Here is a 27472-nt window from a genome sequence, read left to right on the forward strand (position 1 = left end):
ATTTCTTGATTTAGGTCATTGTATAGGGTTATATAAGATGTTAATATTACTGAAAAGTGTTTCCAATTTACATAAAATAAAATGGATGGGAGTTCCATTTACTAAAATGGAACCCTAGAAAGGTATTATTGGGTTTTTGTTTTTGTTTTTTGAGGCTAGAGGAATAGTTATGGGAAGACCATGAGTTTGGGAGCGGGGGAGAATGTTCTTTTTTTATACGTTATACTTTTGTATTCTTTGAATTTTTTTTTTTAAACAATACTTTTTTTTTTTTGATTTATTATTTATTTTATTTATCTATCCTTGGCTGCTTGGCCGTGTTGGGTCTTCGTTGCTGCGTGCGGGCTTTCTCCAGTTGCGGCGAGCGGGAAATACTCTTCGTTGTGGTGCACGGGCTTCTCATTGTGGTGGCTTCTCTTGTTGTGGAGCACGGGCTCCAGGTGCACGGGCTTCAGTAGCAGTTGTGGCTCGTGGGCTCTAGAGCGCAGGCTCAGTAGTTGTGGCGCACAGGCTCCGTGGCATGTGGGATCTTCCCGGACCAGGGCTCAAACCCGTGTCCCCTGCATTGGCAGGCGGATTCTTACCCACTGGGCCACCAGGGAAGCCCTCTTTGAACTTTTTGTATCATTACTTTTGCACTGTATAAAACCAAGACATTTAAGAAGTATATGATACATACCTAGAACTGGTTCTGTAACATTAAGTAGAGAAATGCAACCTGGCGGAGTAAATTCTGTCTGTCCCAGATCACATTCCAAATAGTCAATGCAGGATATACTGAAAATTTAAAAGAAAGAAGGAAAATCTTAACTAGTTTTACTGTGCCCAAAGGGTAAATCAGATTGTAAAGATTTTACGTGACCCACAGGCATAATCCACCCTATGCAGCCTCATAGGTAGAATGCTCCAAAGACGACAACCAACACAGAAGAAGAATGGTAAAGAGAAAATGGGACGCAGGCAAGGCCACAGTGTCCGCTCATTATATGGATAAAACTTTGCCTTTCTTAACATTTTATTTTTAAAATGCAACAGAATTTATCCCTACCCTGACTCTCTGGATTTGGACAAATACATTTTCAGAGACCAAGTGACAACTGTCGCGAGCTCACCGACAGGCAAGGTGGGTATACCTGAGAGCGCCATCACTTCACCCCAAAACCTGGTATAACCAGACCGCCTCACTCAGCTGAGTGGCTTTGCAGGGTTGTATATAATCTCTGCTTAGGAGTCAGGACGCATTCCCATCTAGTTTCTCAAATCAAAAATCCTACTTCCTGCCAAAAATCTAGCAATATGTCAAAAATACTCTTACCTATTTAACACCTGGTTAATCAGGTATCTAATAAATGTTGACTTTCCAATGTCCTGAGAGCCACAAACCAGAATGACAGGGCAGCCGTCTGCTTCTTCTGGAGGTGAAACAAACATTGACCCCTAAAATTAGCCATCTTCTTTAGGACGCTAATCATCAACAGTAACCCTCTGAGGCTTTGGTGGATAAACACGCTAGACTGTATCGGTACGTATTACTCACCACAAGAAATGCTGACTAACTCATCCATGACTGAAAAGGCACTCTCGGTTAAACGAAGGCCGTTTTTTTTTCTCTCTCTTCTAATGCCGACAGATTTCAAGGCGAAATACTCAGAGTTAATCTGGAAAGTCGGAATCTGAAAGTAACAATGTAAACTTTAAGAAAAGATGAAAAGGGCTTCCCTGGTGGCGCAGTGGTTGAGAATCTGCCTGCCAATGCAGGAGATACGGGTTTCGAGCCCTGGTCTGGGAAGATCCCACATGCCGCGGAGCAACTAGGCCCGTGAGCCACAACTACTGAGCCTGCGCGTCTGGAGCCTGTGCTCCGCAACGAGAGAGGCCCGCGCACCGCGATGAAGAGTGGCCCCCACTTGCCGCAACTAGAGAAAGCCCTCGCACAGAAACGAAGACCCAACACAGCCAAAAATAAATAAATTAATTAATTAAAAAAAAAAAAAAAAAAAAAAAAAGAAAAGATGAAAACAAATACACTTCTTTTTCTTCGGTTCTAAATTAATAAGCCTCATATAGTTGTGAGCTACAAAAGATAAATTTGATCCCTCCCTTTCTCTCACCCCCCAAATCCAACCCTCCGGTAAGTCTTGTTGACTCCCAAAGCCGTCCATGTCTCTATTTTCACAGCTTACGCTTACTTCCAAGCTGCCACCACCTCTGCGAGAGACTCCAGAGAAAAAGAAAATGCATGGAAATTTAAAAGTGATGGCCACAAGAAAAATTCAACCAAAGACCCCAGCTGCAGAACAGGTTGGTGATTTGGAATAAAGTCAAGACAGTCTCCAAAAACATCAAGCAAAAAGACAAAGAGTTGAAAGGAGGGACTCCCCTGGTGGTCCAGTAGTAAAGAATCTGCTCTCCAATGCAAGCGATGGGCGTTCGAGCCCTGGTCGGGGAACTGAGAGCCCATATGCTGTGGGACAACTAAGCCAGCACGCCACAACTACTGAGCTCACGCGCCTCAACTAGAGCCCGCGTGCCGCAAACTACAGAGCCCATGCACTCTGGAGCCTGCGTGCCACAACTAGAGAGTGAGAGGGAAAAAAAAAAACCCACCGCCACAACTAGACAGAAGCCCGTGCACCGCAACAAACCGCCCACGTGCCGCAACTAAGACCCGACGCAGCCAAAAATAAATAAATAAAAAATAAATTTTTAAAAAAAAAGAGTTGAAAGGATGTGGGAAGTGGAGACATGAAGTCCGATGGCATTCTAGCATAAGTAGCAGGAAACCACAGGAAAGCCACTGGAGGAATGAGAGCAGGGCCCTGGCAGAAGCAAGTGGGTCTCAGATGGAATAAGAGAGGACCCAGGAAGAGACCCCACCCACGATCACATCCGCATGCAATTCATCAACCCTGAGGAGAAGGACATCATAAAAGGAGCAAGAATCAGCCTGGGGTGAGGATTCCCAGCAGCTATTCTGGATTCTAGAAAACAATGGAGCAAGTCCTTCAAGGTTTCGAGGAAAACTTCTTTGAACCTGTAATTCTACACTCTGCTCAACTATCAATCACTGAGGGAAAAACAGGAACATCTTATAAAATGAGATCAGCTAAAGTTTACTATCTGCCTTATATGAAAACATAATTCCAGAATGTATTAACATGTAAGTGTGGAAAGGAAAGTTATCCAAGAAAGATCATAAGGAGTATAAACACTACTGGTTGGGTAAGTCGCAGGGACAAAACAAAAAGCTGAAAATACATGAAAAAAGAATGAGTTTGATCGTGGCATCTGAAACATTCACTTGGTAACACGGGATTTCCATTCCCTTCTCTGTGGCTCCGACCAAGCTGCTGGATTCTGTACTAGATTAAATTTACGTGACCACAAGAGCCCACTCATTGTCCTGCCCTTGTTTCATATCTTCCAGCCTCCAACCCCCTCCTACTCCCTAGGTGATAACCTTGAACCATCTCACAGCATAATGGGAAGCAATCAGAAGAGACCGTCCCCTTGCCCCTGGCTCTGTCCCAGGCACTGCCTTCAGCCACTCTGAAGGAACTGCCTCTGCTCCTAAGGCCAACCCTCCACACAGACACCAGAACCCGCCCTTCGAGGTCCAATCCCCCACCTCGCTCCAGCCATCCTCTCCCTCATGCACCAGCGTGCTCTCTCCTGTGGATCTTTTCCACCTGCTGTGTTCAATCACGAGGTTTTTTTCCATCCACCTGAACAAAAACCAGAACTCTCTAGTTCATGTTCACTCCTCCCACCACTGTTTCATTTCTTTCTTCCCTTTACAGCTAAACTCTCTAAAAGCAAAACCCCTTACTACTAAATCCTTGAGTTCTGCTCTTCCCCAGGTCTTGACCCCATTCCAGTTAGGCTAGCCCCCTCAGCAATGCAATGAAACCACTCTTGTCCAGATGGTGATTCTGCACCCAAGTTCCCTTCTCAGGCCTCATCTCACCATCAGCTGCCTCGGGGCCTCCGCATCCTTCAGCGGCACCCCGACCACACCCACCTGCTTTGCTCAGTCCCTTTGTTGCTCCTCGGGCTCAGACCCGGAAGCTTCTCATTTTTACCTGTATCAACTCCTTGGTGTTACTATCCTGTCTCATGGGCTCCAGAACCCTCTTCTGCTGAAAGCTCCCAAATTTACATTCCCAACCTCCTCTCTGAACTTGACTCACACACTGCACCTCCCACTTGACATTTCCAACTGAATGTCTAAGAGGCATCTTTAAGCTACAGATTTAAGTCTCCTCCTGCAGCGCCCCGTCTCCGTGCACCCAAGCGGTCACACCTCACACCCAGTCTGTCTGATGTTCCTATAGAGTTGACTCAGTCTACTGGCTCGTGGGAGACAATTATAGTGACCGACCCGACTTCAGGAAATTAATAAGGGCAGCAAAAATTTGGAGATGAAGAAAGAGAGAGATGGGAGAAAGTGTAAGTACATTGAAATTACTCATTCTCATTCAGAGTTTAGAGAAAATTCATACTGTCTCAAGTTAGTAAATCAAAATATAAAGATAACCATTTAAAAAAATATAAAGATAACCACTGAAGAAATATCAAAAGGCATTTAACCAACTATAGTAGAAAACGATGACTTTCTCTGGAGAATGAAGTTAAGGGGGGTAGAAGAGACAATTTTCATGATATAGCCTTCTATACTGACTACTTTTACTTTACACACATGTCACATTCTGTATGACTTACAGCACAATGTGACAGACAGACTGATCTTCCAAGGGGGTATCCTACATAGTCATCTGACTGTTTTGGTGAAAGTAATTAGCAAAACTCTGAATGAAAACTGGTTCTACCTCTTGTACGAAAACGTAAGATAAACCTGGATGGCTGATTATGAAGTTCACAGTGGAGGTTTTCAGACGTTCCAGCAACAGAATGGAACACAGAGGAGAAAAATTCTTCATCAAACAATATCTGTCATCTGTAAAGAGAGATATAAACTACCTTAGAAATAGCACGCCATTAAACTCTATGCCCTTTAGGACCTCCTCCTCCTCTGCTAAATTTCAAACTTTTTGAGACTAGGAATTATGTTTGAAAGACTTTTTCAGGAGGCCATATTGCATGACAGGAACACACCTGGGTGGGGAAGTCAATCCAGGTTTGCTACCTAAACACGCTGTGTGGCCTTGGGCAACTTTTCTCATCTGTAAAATCGTGAAAACAATAGCTTCACTCTCAAGACCCTGGTGAGAGTTTAAATAGATACCAGTAAAGAGTACAAGTTCTAGGCCATAGTAAGCATCTGAAAATTATTTGCCTTGGGATTTCCCCGGCCGTCCAGGGGTTTAGACTCTGCGCTTCCAATGCAGGGGGCACGGGTTCAATCCCTGGTCGGGGAACTAAGATCCCACATGCCGGGAAGCGCAGCCAAAAAAAAAAAAAAAAAAAAAATTATTCACCTTATTATGATACACCCTTAGTAAATCATGCAGTTTTTTTCATTACCTTGGTTCAGATAAGATCTGAGCAAACTTCGGGCTTCCCTTTTCATCTCTTTCTTGCTTTTCTCATGCACTGAGTAATGAACTGCATTGATAGTCAGGCGAGAGTGGGTATAGGTAGAGAAGACATTTTGGGCAGGTTGGCCTTGGCTGATGGTAAAACCAAACACCTGCACCTGGCCATAGAGGCAGGTCACACGACAGATCCCGCTAAAAGTAAAGCCCTAGAGGGAAAGAAAAAAGAAAGGAAGAAATAAGGTTACAGATTCTGTTACCAATGACAGAAAACATCTAAGATCTTAACTGGCTACTCAGACATCAAAAGGAGGCTGATTTCCAAGTAACAGAATACCCTGTAGGTGACTATCTAGTATTTTAAACTAATAGATTAAAATATTAATATTTTTAACCTAAGATCATATCCTATGGCAGCTACAGGGACAGAGAGTCTGGTGAACACTGACCCAGGGGGGGCCCCCTGAACTCAGCTCTGCTGTACTCATGGCTCCCTGTTCTTACAAAGGTCCAGCGCCTGCCGAGTCTCTCCCGTTCTTGGGTTTTCACCTCCCTCCTGTATTGCGGGGGACCTCCCAGACCAACGTTCAGGTGAACGTCAGGGGCCCTGCAATCAGGCTGCCAGGGTTTGACTGCTGGCTCTACCTCTGCTGTATAACTTTCTGGCAAGTTACCTAAGCTATATTCTTTCTTTCTGTAACCATTCCTAACGGTAATGACTCCGTAGAGCATGCATGAGTACTAAATGGGTTCGTATGCCCCAAACACTTAGAACACTTACAGCCTGACATTTCTAAGCACTCGGTAAATGCAAGTGCTATTATTATCATTATATTATTATATTGTATATATTATAGATATAGTATATTATATATATATAATGTATGTATTATATATATATACATTATATTATTATCATTACTACTAAAGTCCCTCCAGCCCCGAAGACTTAGAATTCCCTCGGGAGGGTCCTTGTTACGCCCTGCCCAGCACCACCGCCCGAGGAATGCGTCCAAAGGACCCGCAGGGGGACACGGGCCTCGCCCAGCCTGCAGCTCCCGGGGCTGCGTCCCCACCCCTCCTGCTCTGCCCTTCCGCCTTCCCGGGCGCGACCTACCTGCCCCAGCGGCAGCAGCAACACGGCGCGGCCCGAGCCGGCCGACCGCACTGGCGGGATGGGGAGGAGCGCGGAACAACTCGGGGCCGGATCCTCGGCCGGGCGGGGGCTGGGGGCCGCGGTCTTGGGCCTCCGGGGCGCCGCCGAGCGCGACACCAGGCAGCAGCTCTCCCGCCAGTCCGCGCCGGCCGCCTGGGCCTGCAGCAATCGCCGCCGAAAGCGCCTTCGGCCGCGCCAGCGCAGCCTCCTGAGCCGGCGGCGGGGCCGGTAGCTGAGGATGAGGTGGGGCCGGGCCTTGCGGGCCCGCAGCCATGTGGAGCGAGAAGGACCCCTCTTAAACAGTAACAGCGAGTCAGCCATGCTGCCCACCGGCGCCTGCTGCTCGACAATCTCGCGAGATCCCGTCGCTCCGCCCCGCGGCCCGTCCAGCGGCCTGGGAGCCGCGGGCGCCCTCTGCCGGCGGCCTCGGCAGGGCCTCCGGGCCTCACCCGGCCCCTTGGAGGCTCAGGCCCTCCGGCGGTGGGGGGCGGGTCTGGGGGCCGCCTGGGGCGACACCCGGGCCGGGTGTCCCAACGGAGGCTCCATTTACATTATGCAAAAGCCCCACCCCGGCCGCCTGCAGAGGGAAAGTCAGATACCCCGAGTCCAAGGCCACCTCTCCGGAAATCCACCTAGGATTTTTTTTTCCTGCAGAGAAATCTCCAGGATTGACGTTTTAAACAAAACCGGTCTATTTGCATACCCTGTTTGCATGCATGTGTCTTTGAGCTGAAGGGAGCAACCCTGTTTATAACAAGGCGAAATCGGGATGATTTACTCAGAATTTCAATTTCAGGACACTGAGGACTGGGGTGGGTGTGTGGAGTTGCAAGGTTAACTCAAAGCCTTGTCTCACTGGGTAAACTGAGGCCCAGGTAAAAGGTTTTAAAATCCTCAGCTCCCAGAGAGCAACCTTCCACACCCTGTTCCTCAAGGCCCCCAGAGAAGATGTGTTCCAGCCTTCCTCTGCCTGCCCCCAAATACCAGGGCTCCCTTTCTGAGCCAGGTGAAGCCACAGGCAGCAGTGCAAGGACAGAACCCACAACCGTCCAGAGGAAGGGCCAGTGGGTGCCACCCGGTTTGCACCTGTGCCTTTACCCTGCCCGGTTCCTGAGGAGGACGGCAGCCCCAGACGGTGGAGGCAAACAGCCCGGTTCCTACAACTGGGTTCCAATCCCACCCCTTCCAAAGGCATGAAACCGGGAAGTATCTGGGCAGCGGCCGACCATTCTAGTTAAAAGGCCCGGCCTGGTCCCAGGGCACGGCGCGGCCATGCCAGGCGCAGGGAGGTCTGGCCAGCGTGTTACTCTGGGGGGCCACGCCTCGTTGGCCTGCAGCTTTCCCTCTCCTGCTGCTGGGCTTTCCAGCCCAGCACCATTATTTCCTGGTGCTGCCACAGCACCGTGTCCTCCTCTGACTTCAGCCTCCCTGGGGATTACCTGCTTGCGGGCCTGTTTCCTCTCCACGGTGACCACCTAGGGGTGAGACGCAGACCCATAGTGACCTTCTGTGACAGGTGAGTGAGGGGTCAGCAGAACTGTCACCTAGCGGGGCCCATGCCTATGGGGCCCTCTGCCAGCCCCCCCTCAGCACGACCCTGCCAGTTCTGCCTCTGGGGTGACCGTCTGAGCTGCCTCCAGTCTCTACCCAAGCTGCAGGCGCCACCTTCAAGCGCTAGCTAGCCCCTTCCCTGGCACCTTGTAATACAGTTTCCACTTTGTAATATGTCCTTTTGCCCTGGCTGTTAGAGTCCTTTGTCTTTTAATTCCATGCCAGTTGTTTCCTGGCTTTGTGACGTAACTAGATGGCAAGGATTAAGCAAGCGTGGTCTTTCCCCTCCTCCGTCTCCTCCCCCACCCCATTCCTCCCCAAGTTCACACTCCTTAGTCTCCCAGACGGCAAGTACGGTTCTGCAGGGGAGGCTTCCCCCCTATGTGGGGACACATAGCAGTAGATGCTTCAGGAGCTTAGCAAAGATAAATTAGGTTGGTGTCTTCATGAAGTCAACAGTCTAGGTAGAAAAAACAACGGCCTTTCTTATAAAGAAGACAGTAGCTTGCCATCCATACAAGCATTAGATTTGGGCAGCTTGAAGATGTATCACGGCTCAGCAGTAGGATGCCCGAAACATGAAGCACACCTGACAGCCAGCCCAGGAGGAAGGTTCTGGAAAGCCTGGCGCAGGAGGACTGGCCCAAAGAGCTACAGGTGGGAGCTTGGGAAGAAAAGACTTGAGGGAGGAGGAGACATATGAAAACCGGCTTCAGATAACTGAAGGGCTGTCATGGGCAGGAGGTACTGCATTTCCTTCCAGTGACTCAAGGACAGAAGTGATCGGAACGATGGGAGAGCCTAGCAACAAGCAGAGAGGCTGGGAAATGGAACAGGCTTGCACACTCTCCAAGCGGGGCTGGGCTGAATCATGTCCCCAGTGAGCCCTTGTCGGTGTTTCCCAGAGAGGCCATGAGGAACACAGGCCCTCATCACAGGCACGAGTGTCCCAGTGAAAAGTACTAGTTAAACAAGGTTAAGCACGGACTGTGGTTAATTTCATGTGTCAACTTGGCTAGGGCCTGGTGCCCAGATGTTTGGTTAAACACCAGTCTAGATGTTGTTGTGACGGTATTTTTAGACGTGGTTAATATTTACCTATTTTTCTTTAAGATTTTTTTGTATAATTTTTTTTTTTAATTTTATTCATTTATTCACTTATCCATGGCTGTGTTGGGTCTTCGTTTTTTTTGTGCGAGGGCTTTCTCTAGTTGCAGCAAGCGGGGGCCACTCTTCATCGCAGTGCGCGGGCCTCTCACTATCGTGGCCTCTCTTGTTGCGGAGCACAGGTTCCAGAAGCACAGGCTCAGTAATTGTGGCTCACGGGCCCAGTTGCTCCGCGGCATGTGGGATCCTCCCAGACCAGGGCTCAAACCCATGTCCCCTGCATTGACAGGCAGATTCTCAGCCACTGCGCCACCAGGGAAGCCCTAACATTTTTTTGATGTGGACCATTTTTAAAGTCTTTACTGAATTTGTTACAATATTGCTTCTGTTTTACGTTTTGGTTTTTTTGGCTGCGAGGCATGTGGCATATTAGCTCCCAGCCAGGGATCGAACCCACACCCACTGCACTGGAAGGTGAAGTCTTAACCACTGGACCACCAGAGAATTTTTTATTTTTTATTTTTTTTGACATGATGCTTATCCAGGTATTTTACATGCACCATTGGGAATTTGGTTTTTGGTTTTATTTTTTTAATTATTAGTACCTCTAATTATTATTAATTAATTAATTAATTAATTAATTTTTGGCTGTGTTGGGTCTTCGTTTCTGTGCGAGGGCTTTCTCTAGTTGTGGCGAGCGGGGGCCACTCTTCATCGCGGTGCGTGGGCCTCTCACTATCGCGGCCTCTCTCGTTGCGGAGCACAGGCTCCAGACGCGCAGGCTCAGTATTTGTGGCTCACGGGCCTAGCCGCTCCGCGGCATGTGGGATCCTCCCAGACCAGGGCTCGAACCCGTGTCCCCTGCATTGGCAGGCAGATTCTCAACCACTGCACCACCAGGGAAGCCCGTGGTTAACATTTAAATCAATAGACTGAGTAAAGCAGATTGCCCTCCATCATGTAGGTGGGCCTCATCCAAACAGTTGAAGACCTTAAGAGAAAAGATGGAGGTCCCCGGAAAAGGAAAGAACTCCACCTTCAGCCTCAACTGCAAAATAAAGTCTCGTGGGATTTTCTAGCCTGCCCTGCAAATCCCAGACTAGCCAGCCCCCATAATCCCATGAGCTAATTCCTTAAAATAAACCTCTCTTGTTTGCTCTCTCTCTCACTCTGTCTCCCTCTCTCCCTCTCTCTCTCTGTCTCTCTGTGTATATATATGTATCTCATCTTGGTTCTGTTTCTCTGGAGAACCCTGACTAATATAGCAGGTTTCTCTCCTACGGGACTTGGGAGCCTTTCAGGGCTAACATGCTTATTGGGGGGGAAGTGGGCATGGTATATGTATTTCTCCAATTTGTCCCCTACCTCTCTGAAGGCCTTTCAACAGAACTGTGTGTGCCACAGGGTCCACACTGAGGTCATGGTTGTAGGGGGCTGAACAGATGACCTCAGAGGTTCTTTTCTACCCCCCAAGCCTGGGGTTCCAGGAGACCAGAGGGTCTCAGCAGGGCCTTTTGCCCTTTTCAGCTCTCAGCCTGGCTTTCCCTACAGGCCCAACACCTTCAATGGCCATGGCTACCACCTCTTCCAGGCCATGCATTTTGGCATCGAGGAGATAAACCACTCCACCGCCCTGCTGCCCAACGTCACCCTGGGGTACAAGCCGTATGACGGGTGCTCGGAGTCAGCCAACGTGTTTGCCACGCTGAGCACGCCAGGGACGCGCTACGTGGAGAGCCAAGGAGACCCTGCCCACTACTCCCCCGCGATTGTGGCGGTGATTGGGCCCGACGCCAGCAGCCATGTGGCCACCACTGCAGCCCTGCTGAGCCCCTTCCTGGTGCCCCTGATAAGCTGGCGCCCTGGCAGTTCACTCATCTCCCCTCCTGCCAAGTCCAGCGTGGGCTGGGGTGGGTGGGCAGGAGCTGCCGTGCCTGAGGCCAGCCTGGACTCCTGGGCCTCCTGGGCGGTCACTGCTCGTTAGTCACCTGCCCGGCATTCCTTCCTGTCCAAGCGCCGCTTCCAGGTCTCCCTGCCTCAGTGCTCACTGGAAAACCCATTCTCCTTGGAAACTTCTGCCCTTCTTTCTCCTCCCGCTGTCCTATCACCTTTGTGCAGAACTGAACACCCTTCGTTTCCCACCCCCCCCAGACTCAGGCTCAGAGGTGTGGCATCTGTCCCTGTGCGGGCCAGTCCCGTCCCTCCCCTCCTCTGCTCGTCGACCTCTCCCTGGGCCTCCTCCTCCACCCACACGCTTGCCCTGTCCTCCTCTATCCTCCAGGCACTTCTCCTCTCGGACCTGGCTGACTCTGCCCCGCTTCCGTGCAGACTTCTCCGCAGAGTCCTCTCTTCCTGTTTGCTTCTCCCTCTTTGCCTTTACTCCTCCCTCCGCTGCCCTGGACTCTGCCCTTCTAGCCGGCGCTGGAAGGTGCAGGCTGGGTAGGGATTGGACGGGGTTCAGGTGGCCAGCCTGGAGGTGGAATCCTACACCGCACCGTCTTGCTCAGGTGGGCTGGTGCAGGGCCTGGTAGGTGGCCTTTAATCCATTTGATCTTTTTTTTTTTTTTGGCCCCATGCTGCTCAGCATGCGGGATCTTAGCTCCCCGACCAGGGAATCAAACCCATGCCCCCGGCATTGAGAGCGTGGAGTCTTAACCACTGGACGGCCAGGGACGTCCCTCCATTTGACCATTTTGACACTTTCCCTCAGCATTTATGACCCTTTCACTTGGGGCACTTCTTTCTTGGTCTCCTTTAGAGAATTCTGCCCCCCGCCCCCCATCTCCTCTGAGAAGGCGGTGACTCCCTAGGGCAGACCCCTCCCCTTCCCAGGCAGGCCGAGGCCCGGGCTGAAATTCCTGCCTCCACCTTCCTTCTGACTCCTGAGCACCCACCTTATTTCCAGATGCTCGCCCAGCGCCCAGCGTCTCCACTTCATGGACCCAGCAGGCCCCCAGATGAACTTCCCTCCCCACGTGACACAAGCCTCTTGTCTTCCTGCATCCCCTCCCCGGCCCATCTGGCAGAGCGACTGTCTCTGAGGAAGCCAGAAACCCTGCAGTCCTACCTGCACTCCCTTCCCTGCCCCGACGTTTAGCTCATCTCCACGGCCTCTGCGGGGGGTCGGTGAGGGAGGGGGCCTCACCGCTGCCAGCTCTGTCCCTTCTTCTCTATGGCCACTGCCGCAGCTTTAACTGACCACCCTCCCCTCTCATCTAGATGATTCCATCAGGTCCTAGGAGTTCTCCGTGACTCTGGCCTTGAGCCTTTTTTTTGTTGTTGTTAGTTCCCTGACCAGGGATTGAACTTGTGCCCTTAGCAGTGAAAGCTCGGAGTTCTAACCACTGGATAGCCAGGGAATTCCCCTGGCCTTGAGCCTTTTTAAACACGTTCCTCACTGATCAGAGATACACTCCTAAGACACAAGTCTGATGTCACTTCACTACCTAAACCCTGAGGCCTTGGGATAAAGCCCCAGCCCCGCAGCACGGGGGCTAAGGCTTCCCGCCCTGACCAGACACACCTGCTCAGGCTCTCTTTCTTCCTGGATCTGACCTCCAGCCGAGTGGAAGTCCCTGAAGGGCCCCACGCACGTACCGTTTCGCTCCCTGCATGCGGTTGTGGTCCCTTTGTCCACAGGACAGATTCCCATTCTTCTCCCAGAAGTCTCCCTGGGGACCTGCTCCCTACCTGACGTGTAACCTGTTAGCCTCGTGTGTCAAGTGGTGCTCTGCTTGAGACCCTGGGCCAGGATGTCTCCATCCTCCCCGTGTCCCCGTGCCCAGCACAGGGCTGGCACTGGGGGGCCCTCACTCGAGGCTGATGCCACTGAACTTGCTGACCTGAACCCCGCAGGTCAGTTACGATGCCAGCAGCGTGACGGTCGGCGTGAAGCGGCTCTACCCCTCTTTTCTGCGCGCCATCCCAAGTGATGAGCACCAGGTGGAGATCTTGATGCTGCCGTTGCGGAGGTTCGGGTGGGTCTGGATCTCCATGGTGGGCAGCTAGGGGTGCAGGCGCTGGAGGACCAGGCCACCCAGCAGGGCATCCGCGTTGCCTGCAAAGACATTGTGCCTTTCTCTGCCCAGCCGGGCGATGAGAGGACGCAGAGCGTGATGCGCTGCCTGGCCCAAGCGAGGACCACGGTCGTGGTCGTTTTCTCCGGCAGACAGCTGGCCAGGGTGTTCTTTGAGTCCGTGGTGCTGGCCAAGCTGACTGCCAAGGTGTGGGTCGCCTTAGAAGACTGGGCCATCTCCAGACACATCAGCAGTGTGCCTGGGATCTGGGGCATTGGCACAGTGCTGGGCGTGGCCATCCCACAGAGGCGTGTCCCTGGCCTGAAGGAGTTTGAAGAGGCCTATGTCGGGGCGGACAAAAGAGCCCTTGCGCCTTGCCTCAGGGGCTCCTGGTGCAGCAGCAAGCAGCTCTGCAGAGAGTGCTGGGCTTCCACGGCACAGAAGATGCCCACACTTGGAGCATTCTCCATGGGCTCCGCCTACAACGTGTACCAGGCTGTCTATGCCATGGCTCACAGCCTCCACCAGCTCCTGGGCTGCGCCTCTGGAGTCTGTTCCAGAGGCTGGGTCTACCCCTGGCAGGTAAGGCACTTAACCTGCCACTGGCACCCTATATCAGGGTGCTTTCCTGAGGCAAGCGGAGCGGTTCCTCTTCAGCTACCCTAAATGCAAGGGGTGGGGGGCAAAGGCCCCCGACTGGAGGCTGATCCCGTCTCTGAGGCTCGTGTTCGTCTTCTGTTCTCTGAACTGTGGCCCCTCCCACCCACCATGCCTCAGATCCAGGGCTTGAAACCTCTGCAGAGGGCTTCTTTGTTCGAGACTTCCTCTCACTCAGGAGGCTGGATAGGAGGGTGAAGGGGCCTCCTAGGAGGGGAGAGGGCCTGAGGAAGGGACCAGAACTTCTAGATGGGATGAAACCATCCAGATAGAAGCTCAGCAAGGCCCCATGCACTTGCTTCCTGAGCCATCTGGGTCCCGGTGGGTCCTGGAGGAGCAGCCTGTGTCAGCTATGGCAGCGCCGTTATCCCTGTTTGTTTCAGCTTCTGGAGCAGATCCGCAAGGTGAATTTCCTTTTACACAAGGACATCGTGACATTTAATGACAATGGCGACCCCCTCAGCAGTTATAACATAATTGCCTGGGACTGGAGTGGCCCCAACTGGACCTTCAGGGTCATCGGCTCCTCCTTGTGGTCTCCAGTTTGTCTAGACATAAATACGATCAAAATCCGGTGGCATGGAAAGGACAACCAGGTAACGGGGACATGGTCACTCACCAGGTGACTGCCTGACGGGCAGCCTGGAGCACGGGGACAATGCTGACACAGAGCAGGAGAGGGGATCCCAGGTATCAGGCCGCTATGACTCTCCCCAGCCCTGCCAGGGAAGCTCCACGGGCTCACAGACAGACGCCCGGTCGTCGCTGGTTCACACAACCAGGGGCTCTGCCCTGGGAGTAATCCGCGAAGGCGGATGCCCAGAGATCCAGTTTTCCATCCTAAGAGCGAGTGTCCCTTGAGCTGGGCCCCTCCGCATGGTTGCAGAACACCTGTGGCTTCTTGCAGGTGCCTCAGTCTGTGTGTTCCAGAGACTGTCCTGAAGGGCACCAGAGAGTGATCATGGGTTTCCACCACTGCTGCTTCGAGTGTGTGCTCTGTGAGGCCGGGACCTTCCTCAACAAGAGTGGTGAGTGACCCAGTGATGAGTGGGCGAATCATCCAGCACTCCTAGGGTCTGTAGAGCAGATGAATGGACCTCCCTTGGGCCACACATGTGCAGAACCAGGACCCTGGTCACTTTGCTGCCAGTTAGGGACAGGTTGGGGGACACCTTCCATCAGACTGAATTCTGATCAAGCAGAAAGAAACAAGCAGTTGAAGGCCTCATATATAGCTGAGTTCTTTCTTTCTTTCTTTTTCTTTCTTTCTTTCTTTTGTTTTTGGCTGCATTGAGTCTTAGTTGTGGCATGCAGGATCTTTCGTTGCGGCCCATGGGCTTCTCTCTAGTTGTGGCATGTGGGCTCAGTGGTTGCAGCATGTGGGCTTAGTTGCCCTGCAGCATGTGGGATCTTAGTTCCCTGACCAGGGATCAAACCCATGTTCCCTGCATTGGAAGGCGGATTCTTAACCACTGGACCACCAGGGAAGTCCCTACCTGAGTTCTTTATTAGACAGCTCCCAACCCAACGCCTACAGAGGCAATTTCATCCTAAATTCAACATATATTTTAAAAAAATATTTATTTCTTTGGCTGCACTGGGTCTTAGTTGCAGCACATGGGATCTTCGTTGCCGTGTGCAGGATCTCTACTTGTGGCATGGGGGATCTTTTAGTTGCGGCATGCGGGCTCTTAGTTGCGGCCTGCAGGATCTAGTTCCCCGACCTGGGATCGAACCCAGGCCCCCTGCATTGGGAGCTCAGAGTCTTAACCACTGGACCACCAGGGAAGTCCCCCTAAATTCAACCTCTTTATCCAAACAGATGTGGCTATCATTCCCTTTGTGCCCCCCATGTTATCTGTATGAAGTCCCTTCTGTTGTCCATGCCAGTGACAGCTGACACCTTGAAGAGCTTGGCCTGAATGCAGATATTAGCATGTTTGCAGCAGGACAAAAAGCATACTCTACCCAGTGATGCAAGGTCAAGACCGGAGAGCAAACGGAGGTAGCTAAGGGCTCAGCCCAGAGCTGGACTCCAGGGGCCACGTGCCTTCCTTTTACTGTCTCTGTGGGCGTGGGAATGTATCTCTTCTACCCTGAGAGAGTCAACTCAGAGAAACCACAGAGCGGCAGCTCAGGCAGGTGGATTTGGCTGGTGGGAGTGCTGGGGAGAGATGAAAAGACCCTTCCTTTGGGGCTGGCTGCTCGCATTGGATCATAGCCTCAAGGTTATGTGGGTTAAGGCCCTCTCTACGACCTCTTGGTTTGCAAACCCCTTCTGGGTTTCATGGGATCATGAGCCATACAGAACCGACCCAAGTGCAAGTGTCTCCACAATCTGTGATTAACACAGGCATGTTGAGGAAACACTTGGCCTGGGGGCCCTCACTCAGGGCTACCCCATCTTGCTGTGCCTGGCAGAGCCCAGCTCCTGTGCTACAGCCCTTCCAGAACCTTGCGGGCTTGCACGGCCTCCCTTCCCTTCCCCATTCCTGCTATGCTTACCCGGCTCTCAGGAACCCTCTCTGCCTTCCCTTCCAGACCCCTACAGCTGCCAACCTTGTGGGAGAGAAGAGTGGGCACCTGAGAGAAGCCAGACCTGCTTCCCATGCACCGTGGTGTTTCTGACTTGGCATGAGCCCATCTCTTGGGTGCTCCTGGCAGCTAATACACTGCTGCTGCTGCTGCTGCTGCTGGGGGCTGGGACTGCTGGCCTGTTTGCCTGGCACCTAGACACGCCTGTGGTGAGATCGGCTGGAGGCCGGCTGTGCTTCCTCATGCTGGGCTCCCTGGCGGGGGGCAGCTGCGGCCACTATGGCTTCTTTGGGGAGCCCACGCTGCCCACACGCCTGCTGCGCAAAGGCCTCTTTGCCCTTGGTTTTGCCATCTTCCTGTCCTGCCTGACGATCTGCTCCTTCCGACTTGTGTTCATCTTCCAGTTTTCTGCCAAGGTACCCACCTTCTTCCATGCGTGGGTCCAAAACCACAGTGCTGGCCTGTTTGTGGTGATCAGCTCAACAACCCAGCTGCTTATCTGTCTAATGTGGCTTGCAGTGTGGACCCCACTGCCCACCAGGGAGTACCAGCCCTTCCCTCAGCTGGTGGTGCTTGACTGCACAGAGGCTGACTCACTGGGCTTCATGCTGGCTTTCGCCTACAATGGCCTCCTCTAGGTCAGCGCCTTTGCCTGCAGCAGCCTGCTCCTCGACTTCGTGTCCTGGATCGCCTTCTTCACCATGGCCAGTGTCTACCAGGGCAAGTACCTGCCCGCGGTCAACGTGCTGGCCATGCTGAGCAGCCTGAGTGGCGGCTTCAGCGGTTATTTCCTCCCCAAGTGCTATGTGATCCTGTGCCGCCCAGATCTCAACAGCACCGAGCACCTCCAGGCCTCCACCCAGGACTACACCAGGCGCTGTGGCTCCACCTGACCAGTGGGTCGGGCAGGGTCAAGCCGGGGCAGGGTGAACTGGAAGTCTCCACTGCTCTCAGGGTTGAAGGTGGAATGGGGCGCCCAGGAGGCCTCTGGGCTCCTCAGCCTTGGCTTGGGAAGTGTAAGCCCACGGGAGAGCTCAGTCCGGGCTGCGCTGGCTGCCAATAAAGAGGTGAAATGTGCGTCTTGGCTGTGCTTCCTCTCTGGGGCGAGGGTAGGGCGCTGTCTCTTCAAACCTGAGGGCGCTGCGCGGCCGGGCTAACCGCAGCCGGAACCTCGGGACTCCGAGCCGGGAGTAGACTCAACGTCCAGCTTGGCGTTGCTAGGCAACCCCAGGAGGCGGGCCCAGCGCCGAGGGAACGGAGCTGGCCCCGCCTTTCCCTGCACCCCATTGGCTGTTATCTACGTGGTACCGCCTCCAGGGGCCGGAGGTAAAGGCTAGCGCCTCCGAGGCGGCCCGCCCCGGCCGGCGCGCTCTGACGTCACGTCCGGCGGCGGCGGCGGCGGCGGCAGCGTCTCTGCACGGTCGGCCCGGCACTTACCGCCGGGGCAGTCGGTCAGTGGGGCTGTGCGGGCGACCTGGCTTGGGGCCGGAGGGGTTGGCGTAGGGAGGACTGTCCCGGGTGAGGAGGTCGGGAGGAACGGGGCGAGGGAGGGGGCGCTGTGGGCCGCGGTGGCTGTTGACGGAGTGTGACCGCGGCCGCCTTCCGCCCGGCCGCTCCGGACGTGTGGGCGCGGCGTGGGCTCCGTTCACCTGTCTGCAGCCGCCACCCTCCCCTGCGTCGGGCCCTCTCGCTGTGCCAGGCTGATGAGTTCGCGCTGATCCCCCGCCTCTTTTCTCAAACTTTTGATTTCCTCCCACCAGCACCCTTCCCGACTCTGTCCCCACCTAGTCCACCTGCGCCTCCGCCACCCACACTCTCTGGGCACCCCCGGTATGGGCTGCTTACTTGGCCCCGGCCCCCCAGGGAGGCTTTCAGTCCGTTCCTGTGTCAGCTTGCACCTTCTAACCTTGATCTAAGCCCTGGTTGTAATAAATGTGACTGAATAGAGTCTGCCTCCACTTACCCTCTTCTCAGATCCAGGGGCTTTCTCTTACTACCCCTCGGTTGGACTGGTCATGGGGTCACTGCTGCCTTTCTCCCTTTCAGACGGACCATGGACGGCTCCTTCGTCCAGCACAGTGTAAGGGTTCTGCAGGAGCTCAACAAGCAGCGGGAGCGGGGCCAGTACTGCGACGCCACCCTGGACGTGGGGGGTCTGGTGTTCAAGGCGCACTGGAGTGTCCTCGCCTGCTGCAGCCACTTCTTCCAGAGCCTCTATGGGGATGGCTCGGGGGGCAGTGTCGTCCTCCCTGCCGGCTTCGCTGAGATCTTTGGCCTCCTGCTGGACTTTTTCTACACTGGCCACCTCGCCCTCACCTCGGGGAACCGGGATCAGGTGCTCCTGGCAGCCAGGGAGTTGCGGGTGCCAGAGGCTGTAGAGCTGTGCCAGAGCTTCAAGCCCAAAGCCTCAGTGGGACTGGCACCAAGTGGCCACAGCGGGCTGGGGAAACCCGCCCCTCGGGATGTGAACAGCCACCTCAAGGAGCCAGCAAGCTTGGAGGAAGAGGAAGTTTCGAGGACACTGGGTCAAACCCCCAGGGATCAGGAGCTCAGCGGTAGTCCCAGCCTCCAGAGGTGCCAGCTTGGTCTCCCTGCTCAGAGTGAGAACCCCTCCTTCCTCCGTGGGAAACTCAAGCAGGCTCTGAAGCTTTGTCCCCCTGAGGACAAGGAGCCTGAGGATTGCAGAGTGCCCCCAAGGCCCTTTGAGGCTGAAGGTGTCCAGCTGCAGGGCGGGAGTAACGAGGTACTGTGCCCAGGATGCTGGAGCAGGGGAGGCAGGAGTGGGGAGGAGAGACTGACGCTTTTCCGGGATAATCTGAACCCTAAGGTAGAATCTGTTTTGTGGGTTTAGAACAGATTTCCTCCAAATGTAGGAAGCCAGCTCCATCCTGCATCCTCAGGCTGACCTTTCTGCGAGTCATGTTCGTGGTTGCCAGCTTCTTGGGGTCGAGTGGGCGGCATCAGGTGTTTCCCAGGGTAGTGAAATCCAGGCAAACTTACCCACAAATAGAGCTCCTGCTCTCCAAACCCGAGATTCGGATGCTGCCTGCCCTGGGACCCTGAAGGGAACAGTCACTGATGAAGGGACTTGTCTGGGGATGTGCCTGGGTTGGGACTTGGGATGGAACTGGATGGAGCTGGCTGCCCCGTAGATCCGTCCCCAGCACCCCTGCTGATTAATTTGGTGACCTCGCTCCCTCCTGCTGCCTCTTCTGCTCTAGTGGGAAGTGGTGGTTCAAGTTGAGGATGATGGGGATGGCGATTATGTTTCTGAGACTGAGACTGTGCCGACCAGGAGGAAATCAAACGTAATCAGAAAGCCCTGTGCTGCCGAGCCGGCCCTGAGTGCAGGTTCCCGGGCAGCCGAGCCTGCTGAGAACAGAAAAGGTACAGCGGTGCCGGTTGAATGCCCCACATGTCATAAAAAGTTCCTCAGCAAATATTATCTAAAAGTTCACAACAGGTAAACGTTCTGTTTTTCTATTTTCTTTTCCCACCTGCTGTTCCCGTGTTGGGGGAGGGGGCCTGCATCCCCACTTCTGGGCCGCGTAGGGGCCAGGGGCTCCATCTCAGACCCACAGAGCGCCTGGCATTGGCGTCCTCTGGCCTGCGGGGAGTGAGCACCTGACCTTGGTTGGCTTCCTTCTTCCTCGCCCTCCTGCGAGCGCTCTGCTTGGAGTGGGTCTGTGGACACCTTAGCAACAGGTTCCACGCGCTGTGAACGTCGACCTCCAGCTGGCTTTTCCCAAGGGTGTGAGAGAAGCCTGTGGCCCCGGGCTGTGGCTGTGGCCTGACTGTAGGTGTTTCTAAAGCCTGGCAGTGTGGGCTTTGGGCCAAGATGTCGATCTTTAGGGTTGGTGCCACCCACATTTCTGGGGACAGGTTAGCTCTGAGGTGTCAGCAGAGCATTAGAGACCATTCGTCTAAAGCTGCCGTGTCCCATAAGGTAGTCAGATGCCACGCGAAGCTATTTTAATTTAAAATCAAAGTAATTAAAATTAAGTAAGTTCAGTTCCTCAGTCACATTAGCCGCATTTCAAGGGCTCAGTAGCCACGCGTGGCCCCAGCTGCCGAATGCGACAGGACGGACGTAGAGCATTTCCATCATCCCAGAGCGTCCTCTTGGAAGGCGCTGCTCCAGGGGCCTTGCTCTCTGCGGGGCCTGCAGGGATGGCAACTAGGTGACACGCCTTTTAGTCTTGCCCGTCCTTAGCCCAAGACATCACTTGGTGCGATTTCTTGCCAAGCCAGGCTGGGCCGTAACACGTTTTCTCAGTATGACACTCTCAGAAGCCACTAGCGACTGAATGGAGTTGGAACTGGGGCTGAAGCCCATTTGCTGTCCCTGCTCTGGGGGCAGCTGCTGCCAGTGGAGCCTTGGGGGAAGTCACCCTGGGGTGGTCTGTGTCTGCCTGGACGCTCTCCCAGTGTAAGACCAGGGTGCAGGCACCGACCCCATCCTTACCTTGGGCTGCAGGCTGCTAGACCGGCCCTGAGAACTGGGAAGGGGTGATGGCCTCCTGAGGTCTTTGGGATGGGGGACAAGACAGTCAGTATAGCGGCAGGGGATGAGAGGAGTGTGTGGCCTCTGGCAGGTTGTCGGAGCTCTCCCCACGCCACTCCCGGGCTCTGAAGTCAGGGTTCATTTAGCTCATTCAGTGAGCTTTCTGCCTGGTGGCTGGGCGCACCGGATACCTGAGTGAACAGAACAAAGAGGCCTTGTGGAGCTTGCCCTCCGGCAGGGTGATGAGACCCTGAACTACCAGATAAGAGACTTTGCAGTGCGATGAAGGGAAAAGGACAGCAGTGCCAGGGGGCTGGTGAGTTCAGGGTGGGGTCAGGTTGCGATTGTAAAGAAAGGAGATAATCCAGCAGACTCAAAGGAAGTGAAGAAGTTTGCCTAATGGATGGCTGGGGAGAGCACTCTGGGCCAGAGAGGGGCCAGAGCAGAGGCTCTGGGGTGGAAGGGGGCCAGCAAGGTAAGGGGCAGGCCAGCAGTGCCCTCACAGGCCCCCAGGCCTTTCTCAGGGTGAGATGCCAAACATTAGAGGGTTGTGAGCAAAGAGGCGATGCGATCTGGTTGTACTTGAGGGCCCGTCTGGCTCCTGAAGTGGAAACCCGACGGGAGGTAGGTGTGGAGCACGGGATGGGTAGGAGGCCCAGACGGCGGCCCAGGGATGGCGTGGCCGCACTAGATGGTAGCATGGAGGCCAGGTGAGGTGGTCAGATTCTGGCTGTGGTTTTGAAGGCTGAGCCCATGGAAGTTCCAGGCAGACTGCGTGGTTTCTCCAGGGAGTCAGGGCCCAGGGATCATTTCTGTCTTCGGAGAGATGCTGGCTGCTGGGCCTCCCCATCGGCCTGCGGCTCTGGGGCGGCCCCTCCAGTGTGGAGCTGTGCCGTGCCCTCCCTTGCAGAGTCTCCGGGAGGGAGGAGGGTTTCTGGGCTCACCTCTGCAGCTTCACCAGCTGGGTCTGGCCGAGCCTCGTGGAGAGCCTCAGGCGGCGGCCCAAGCCCCGTCTTCCTCTGCCGCGGAGCACAGCGCTGTCAGAGGTGCTGGAGGGGGCCTGGGTGAGGGAGGGCGGCAGGTCCGCTCAGCCCCGACACCCCCCGTGGCTTCTCCCAGCAGGAAACACACTGGGGAGAAACCCTTCGAGTGTCCCAAATGCGGGAAGTGTTACTTTCGGAAGGAGAACCTCCTGGAGCACGAAGCCCGGAACTGCATGAACCGCTCGGAACAGGTACTTGGGGGCCAGCCCGGGTCCTGGCGGGCAGGGCACGCTGGCCTCTGTCTCTCTGCCACCCGGGAGGGGCCCCAAGGGGACTGGCCTAGATGGGACTGTAAACTCAAGAGCTGCAGGGTCCTTGGATGTCATTGGGTCCACTTCCTGGCGCAGGTTGGGGGGACAGGTCCCAAGGGCAGGCGGCACAAGCCCAGGAGGGACTTTGTAGGAGGCATTTTGGGTTTGCCTGCCTGGGCCCCTGGGCTTTGGAGAAGGGGTACTTCGGTGGGGGGGTGGCTGCTGAGAAAGGCCACCTGGCCACCTCCCCCCATCCCCCTGGTTGGCCCGTGTGACTCGGTGGCTAAACCCCACCCCCACCTCTTCCTAGAGGCCTGTCGCCTGCAGGCTGCGGCCCCGTCCCGGCCTGGCCCCCAGCCTGGCGTGGTGGGCTTGCAGCGTTCAGCGAGGGTCAGCGTCAGGGCAAGCAGGTTACGTGTTGCCCTCTCCCACCCTAGCGCCCCCCCCCTCCCCCCGCCCCGGGCAGACTCTTCCCGGAAGCCAGTGGAAGCCCCAGCCGAGCCTGCCGTCGAGGCAGAGGCCCCCGCTGACACTGGCCCCGCTTGCCCCTCACACTGCCAGGTCTTCACGTGCTCTGTGTGCCAGGAGACATTCCGCCGGAGGATGGAGCTGCGGGTGCACATGGTGTCCCACACGGGGGAGATGCCCTACAAGGTCAGGCTCGGCCTGTCCCCAGGGCTGGGGGCCGAGGGGCGGCCCCAGGGTCCCTCCCGCCTAGCCCTTTACCCGGGATGGTGTTGGGGGGCCTCCCCCTCGCCAGCCGTCGAGGAGCCCTGCCCTCCCTCCCCGTGTCTGGTGCTCCTGTATCTTTGGGCGAGGCTGCTGTTTCTTTCCGCAGAGGGCAGCCTCAGCCTCGGCGTGGGCGTAGCACCAGGGGCCCTCCCCAGTGTGGCCTTCACACCGGGTCGGGGAGCCTCCGCATCTCGGCTGTGCCCTGCCTTTGGGTCCCCGCCCGACAGCCTGGGGGTGGCCAGGGCTCTGTTGGTGCCACGGCCTCAAGGGGGACCGTGGCCTGTCTTCCAGTGCTCCTCCTGCTCCCAGCAGTTCATGCAGAAGAAGGACCTGCAGAGTCACATGATCAAGCTGCACGGAGCGCCCAAGCCCCACGCGGTGAGTGCCAGGCCGTCCTGAGGGCCCTGAGGACCGGGGCCGGGTGCTCCGATGCCGGGCACCAGCACGGTGAAGGCGGCGTGGCCGCGTCCAGAGTGGCGGGCTGTGCGGGTCCGCCATGAGGGGTCCGGGGGGTTCTGTGGAGCTCCCGGGCGGCCCTCCCTCCTGACTCTCGCCCTGCTCACCCTGTCCCTTAGTGTCCCACCTGCGCCAAGTGCTTCTTGTCCCGGACGGAACTGCAGCTGCACGAAGCCTTCAAGCACCGCGGGGAGAAGCTCTTTGTGTGTGAGGAGTGCGGCCACCGGGCGTCCAGCCGAAACGGCCTGCAGATGCACATCAAGGCCAAGCACAGGTGGCGGTGGCCCGTCTTCCCCCAGGGCCTGGCCCTGCTGCTGCCTCCAGGCCCGCGGGTGGGCTGGGAAGGCAGAGTTTGCTGCCGCTCACCCAGAGTGCCCCCCACCCTGAGTCTGGTGCCTGCAGCCTTTCTGGGTGGGGACGCCTGCCGGATGAGCAAGCCTGCTGGGCCAGCGAGGCTGGGGGGAGGGGATTTCAGGCAAGACCAGGCTCCCCACCCCTGCCCCGGGCAGCTTCCCAGTTTCCCGGGGCTCCCGGGATGGAGCTCGGGATGGAGCTCGTGCTCCTCTCCCAGCCCTGCCCAAGCCCTTCCTCCAGGCAGCTCGCAGCAGCCCGGGCCCTTCCCAAGGCTCAGGCCAGCTGGCCTCAGCCTTGCCTGTTTCCGTGGCTCGGGCCGGCCGTGTTCCCAGCTGCAGTGGCGCCTAGGGGGCCACTTCCCTCGGTGACGCCTCTGCCTGTGTCCCCACCTGGACAGGAACGAGAGGCCGTACGTCTGTGAGTTCTGCAGCCACGCCTTCACCCAGAAGGCCAATCTCAACATGCACCTGCGCACGCACACAGGCGAGAAGCCCTTCCAGTGCCACCTCTGCGGCAAGACCTTCCGCACCCAAGGTGAGGCAGGCCGTCCCCTCCCCGTCCTGGGGCTGAGGCCCGGCGGCTGAGCCCTCACCTCGTCCCCGCAGCCAGCCTGGACAAGCACAACCGCACCCACACCGGCGAGAGGCCCTTCAGCTGTGAGTTCTGCGAGCAGCGCTTCACGGAGAAGGGGCCCCTGCTGAGGCACGTGGCCAGCCGCCACCAGGAGGGCCGGCCCCACTTCTGCCAGATCTGCGGGAAGACCTTCAAAGGTGCCTGGGCCCGCCCCGGGCGAGCCCCGGGTTGGGGAGAGAGGGCCGGAGGGGCTGTCACAGGCCGGCAGGCAGGGGCGGAGGCTCCCCAGGGCCCCGGGCAGTAGTGATCTCAGGGTGGCGCTGGAGAGCCTGGCAGGGCCCAGAACGGCCGCAGGCCGTGTCTCCTCTCCGGGCTGGAGCCCTGCTCCCGCCCCAACGCTGGGCCCTTCCCTCCTGCAGCCGTGGAACAGCTGCGCGTGCATGTGAGGAGGCACAAGGGGGTCAGGAAGTTCGAGTGCACGGAATGCGGCTACAAATTCACCCGGCAGGTAGGCCTGGGGCTGGCCTCCTCCTGCCCCCCGCCCCCCCCCCCCCGGCCCCTGAGCCCCTCCCCCAGACGCCTCTGTGCCCAGCCTGAGCCCCCCCTCCCCGCTAGGCCCACCTGCGGAGGCACATGGAGATCCACGACCGGGTGGAGAACTACAACCCACGGCAGCGCAAGCTCCGGAACCTGGTCATCGAGGACGAGAAGATGGTGGTGGTGGCGCTCCAGCCGCCCACCGAGCTGGAGGTGGGCTCGGCTGAGGTCATCGTGGAGTCGCTGGCCCAGGGCGGCCTGGCCTCCCAGCTCCCTGGCCAGAGACTGTGTGCGGAGGAGAGCTTCTCGGGCCCGGGCGTCATGGAGCCCTCGCTCATCATCACGGCCGCTATCCCCGAGGACTGTGACACGTAGTCCTGCCCCCCTCGCCAACCCCGCGGCCCCCAGCCCACTTGGCCCCATCCCCCAATAAACCAGATGGCTTTGGACTCAGTTGTTCTGGCCCATCCAGCGGCCTGGTCCCCGGGAACCTGGGCTCCAGGGAGGTGCTGCTTTCCCACCGTGTCCTCTAGAAGAAACGGTGTCCTGCCTGATCCTCCGTGCGCCCCAGAGCTTGGCCAGCAGCTTCCCCACTTGGTCGGGAGACCCCAGCCAAGTGAAACTTGGGCAGGTAGCTTTGGGGGACAAGCCTCTGGCCCAGGGCGCTCTCATCTTTCTCCATCTGGGTTTTAGAACCGGGACCAGTGGCCAGGGCCCTGACGATGGTGGCTGGCCCAAGATGGGGGCCCCCTTACTCTGCAGCCAAGTGGACCTGGGAGCCTGAGGACAGTCAGGCTTGTGGCTAAGCGTGCTCTGGACCCTGGCTGGCGGCATGACCACGGACAGGACCTTTCCCTGGGGGAGAAGCTTGGTTTGCTTGTCCAGGAGGCTGGCTTGGCACGCAGGCAGGGCCAGGCCTAGAACAGCAAGAGGCCCTGGTGGTACCCAGGTTCTGCAGCCTTGGGAAGAAGAGCGTGTGGGCTCGGGAGGCCAGCTGCTTGCATCCTGATTCCTTCCCAGCTCCTTTTAGAGCTGTGACCTGGGGCGAGTGACTAAATGCTTCGCTTCCTTACTTTTTAATGGAATTAGTAACAGCGCTCGCTTCATAGACGAGGATTAAATGAGAAAGCCTGCTGTTCCAGTCCCCTGCCGGGTAACAGACGACCCCAGAATTGCCCTCGGGGCCGGGGGGCAGATCTGCTCTCAAGATGGCTCACTTGTGTGCCTGGCAAGTTGGCACTGGCCGTGGGCCGGGGTGCCTCCCCATGGGCTGCCTGGGCTCCCTCACAGCATGGTGGCTGGGTGCTGGGAGGAACGTCGCAGCAGGCCAAAGCTGCAAGGCCTTTCTGTGACCTGGCCCTGGAGGTCAACAGTGCCACCCCTGCCGCGTTGTATTGGTCCAGGCAGTCACCAAAACGTCATTCCTTAGGTTCAAGGGGAGGAGTGTCAAAGAATCTGCACACGTTTACAGCCGCCCGCCCCAGACAGTAAGTGCTTCTGCTCAGTGCTTGGCACGGGGTGAGCGCAGAATCGGGGGGTAGTGACAGTCGTGACCACAAGAGCTCGCGGCAGCCATCACTTACTGCCTCATCACTGGAGGATTCCCGAGGCACCGGCCCCACGCTATGCTGAGTACCTCCCAGGGTTTAAGGAGGAAAACTCCACTTTAGACCCAGAACCCCTCCAACCATCTTTCCTTTTACTCCTTGCCCACTAGGGAGCTCAGACATAAAGACAGTTAAGTATTCTAGTGTGGAAACTGCCAGCCAGGTCATGAGCCACCTCAGATCTGGCAAGGCGACCGAGGTAAGCCATGGCCTCCTGATGCCCCCTTCCCGGCCCGGCACTGGCCGCTTCCTCGGGTTCCGCGGGCTTGCAGATGTGAGGAATGTTCTGCGCTCCACGGCCTCTTCCGGGAGGGACGCTGCTCTATTTGAAGGGTTCAGCCCCTCCCGCCAGGTCCAAGAGACAGGGATCTCATCACCTTTTAGCACCACACCTTCAGGAGGAGGGGGGAGCAAGGTATCGGGCACAGTGCCCAGGGGTGGAGTCAGGAGGTCGAAGCAGCTTTTGGGCAGGTGAGCCATGGCCTCAGCCACCCACATTTCTCCCACTTCTGGGGCTTGGCCTCCTCTTTCCACTACCTCATGCCTTGTAATGATTGAGACAAGAAAGGGCTTCAAAGGGTCTGCCCCCAAAACCATTAGCACGAGCCCTGGACGCTCCGAACTCTGCCCCTTTCCCTGCTAGCACAGGGGCGGCCCCGTTAGTTACGGAACATTAAGTATGCTCCTCAGTACAACTTTGCTCCCCTTGCCCCACACGCTTGGCCTCAGCCCAAAGGTTCCAAGACCCGGCAGCAGCAGGATAGAGGCAATGACACCAAATATATAGGAAATATTTTTATTTCAAAAAGTTAGTGTACTGAAGGCATCCTAAAACCTTAAACAGGATCCTGGACATGTAAGCCTACCGAACGGACAAATAAATACACAAATCTGCCCC

General features: G+C 56.1%; 3 protein-coding genes across 4 annotated transcripts in view; 2 read left to right on the forward strand and 1 right to left on the reverse strand.

The window, feature by feature from the left end:
* NOL9 (nucleolar protein 9) overlaps window positions 1-6972 on the reverse strand; it is a 19430-nt gene extending 12458 nt beyond the window's left edge. The window contains exons 1-6 of the mRNA XM_036874628.1: window positions 6613-6972; window positions 5485-5704; window positions 4830-4957; window positions 1538-1673; window positions 1316-1412; window positions 680-777 (exon numbers count right to left, since the gene is read on the reverse strand). Coding sequence (XP_036730523.1) covers window positions 680-777; window positions 1316-1412; window positions 1538-1673; window positions 4830-4957; window positions 5485-5704; window positions 6613-6972 — 1039 coding nt within the window. The remainder of the gene's footprint in view (window positions 1-679; window positions 778-1315; window positions 1413-1537; window positions 1674-4829; window positions 4958-5484; window positions 5705-6612) is intronic.
* TAS1R1 (taste 1 receptor member 1) lies at window positions 6971-17594 on the forward strand. The gene is given in 8 exon segments (XM_036874446.1): window positions 6971-7131; window positions 7931-8167; window positions 10861-11166; window positions 13170-13303; window positions 13306-13907; window positions 14366-14578; window positions 14890-15010; window positions 16524-17594. Coding segments are annotated over 8 exon segments (2661 nt in total). The 3' UTR covers window positions 17411-17594.
* A 97-nt stretch (window positions 17595-17691) lies between these two features.
* Window positions 17692-25427, forward strand: ZBTB48 (zinc finger and BTB domain containing 48). Of its 2 annotated transcripts, none has more exons than XM_036841594.1 (11): window positions 17692-17968; window positions 18564-19260; window positions 19739-19980; window positions 22141-22255; window positions 22877-22969; window positions 23339-23425; window positions 23623-23777; window positions 24255-24391; window positions 24463-24627; window positions 24850-24938; window positions 25046-25427. In XM_036841594.1, exons 2-11 carry the CDS (start codon window positions 18571-18573, stop codon window positions 25340-25342), a joined length of 2070 nt encoding a protein of 689 aa, XP_036697489.1. In that variant the 5' UTR covers window positions 17692-17968; window positions 18564-18570; the 3' UTR covers window positions 25343-25427. The 2 variants fall into 2 exon arrangements, with proteins under 2 accessions (XP_036697489.1, XP_036697497.1); XM_036841602.1 differs by having other exon boundaries at window positions 22144-22255; window positions 25046-25416.
* Window positions 25428-27472: the final 2045 nt, after the last annotated feature.

This window comes from Balaenoptera musculus, chromosome 1 (genome assembly GCF_009873245.2).
Source record: "Balaenoptera musculus isolate JJ_BM4_2016_0621 chromosome 1, mBalMus1.pri.v3, whole genome shotgun sequence".
Classification (NCBI taxonomy): domain Eukaryota; kingdom Metazoa; phylum Chordata; class Mammalia; order Artiodactyla; family Balaenopteridae; genus Balaenoptera; species Balaenoptera musculus.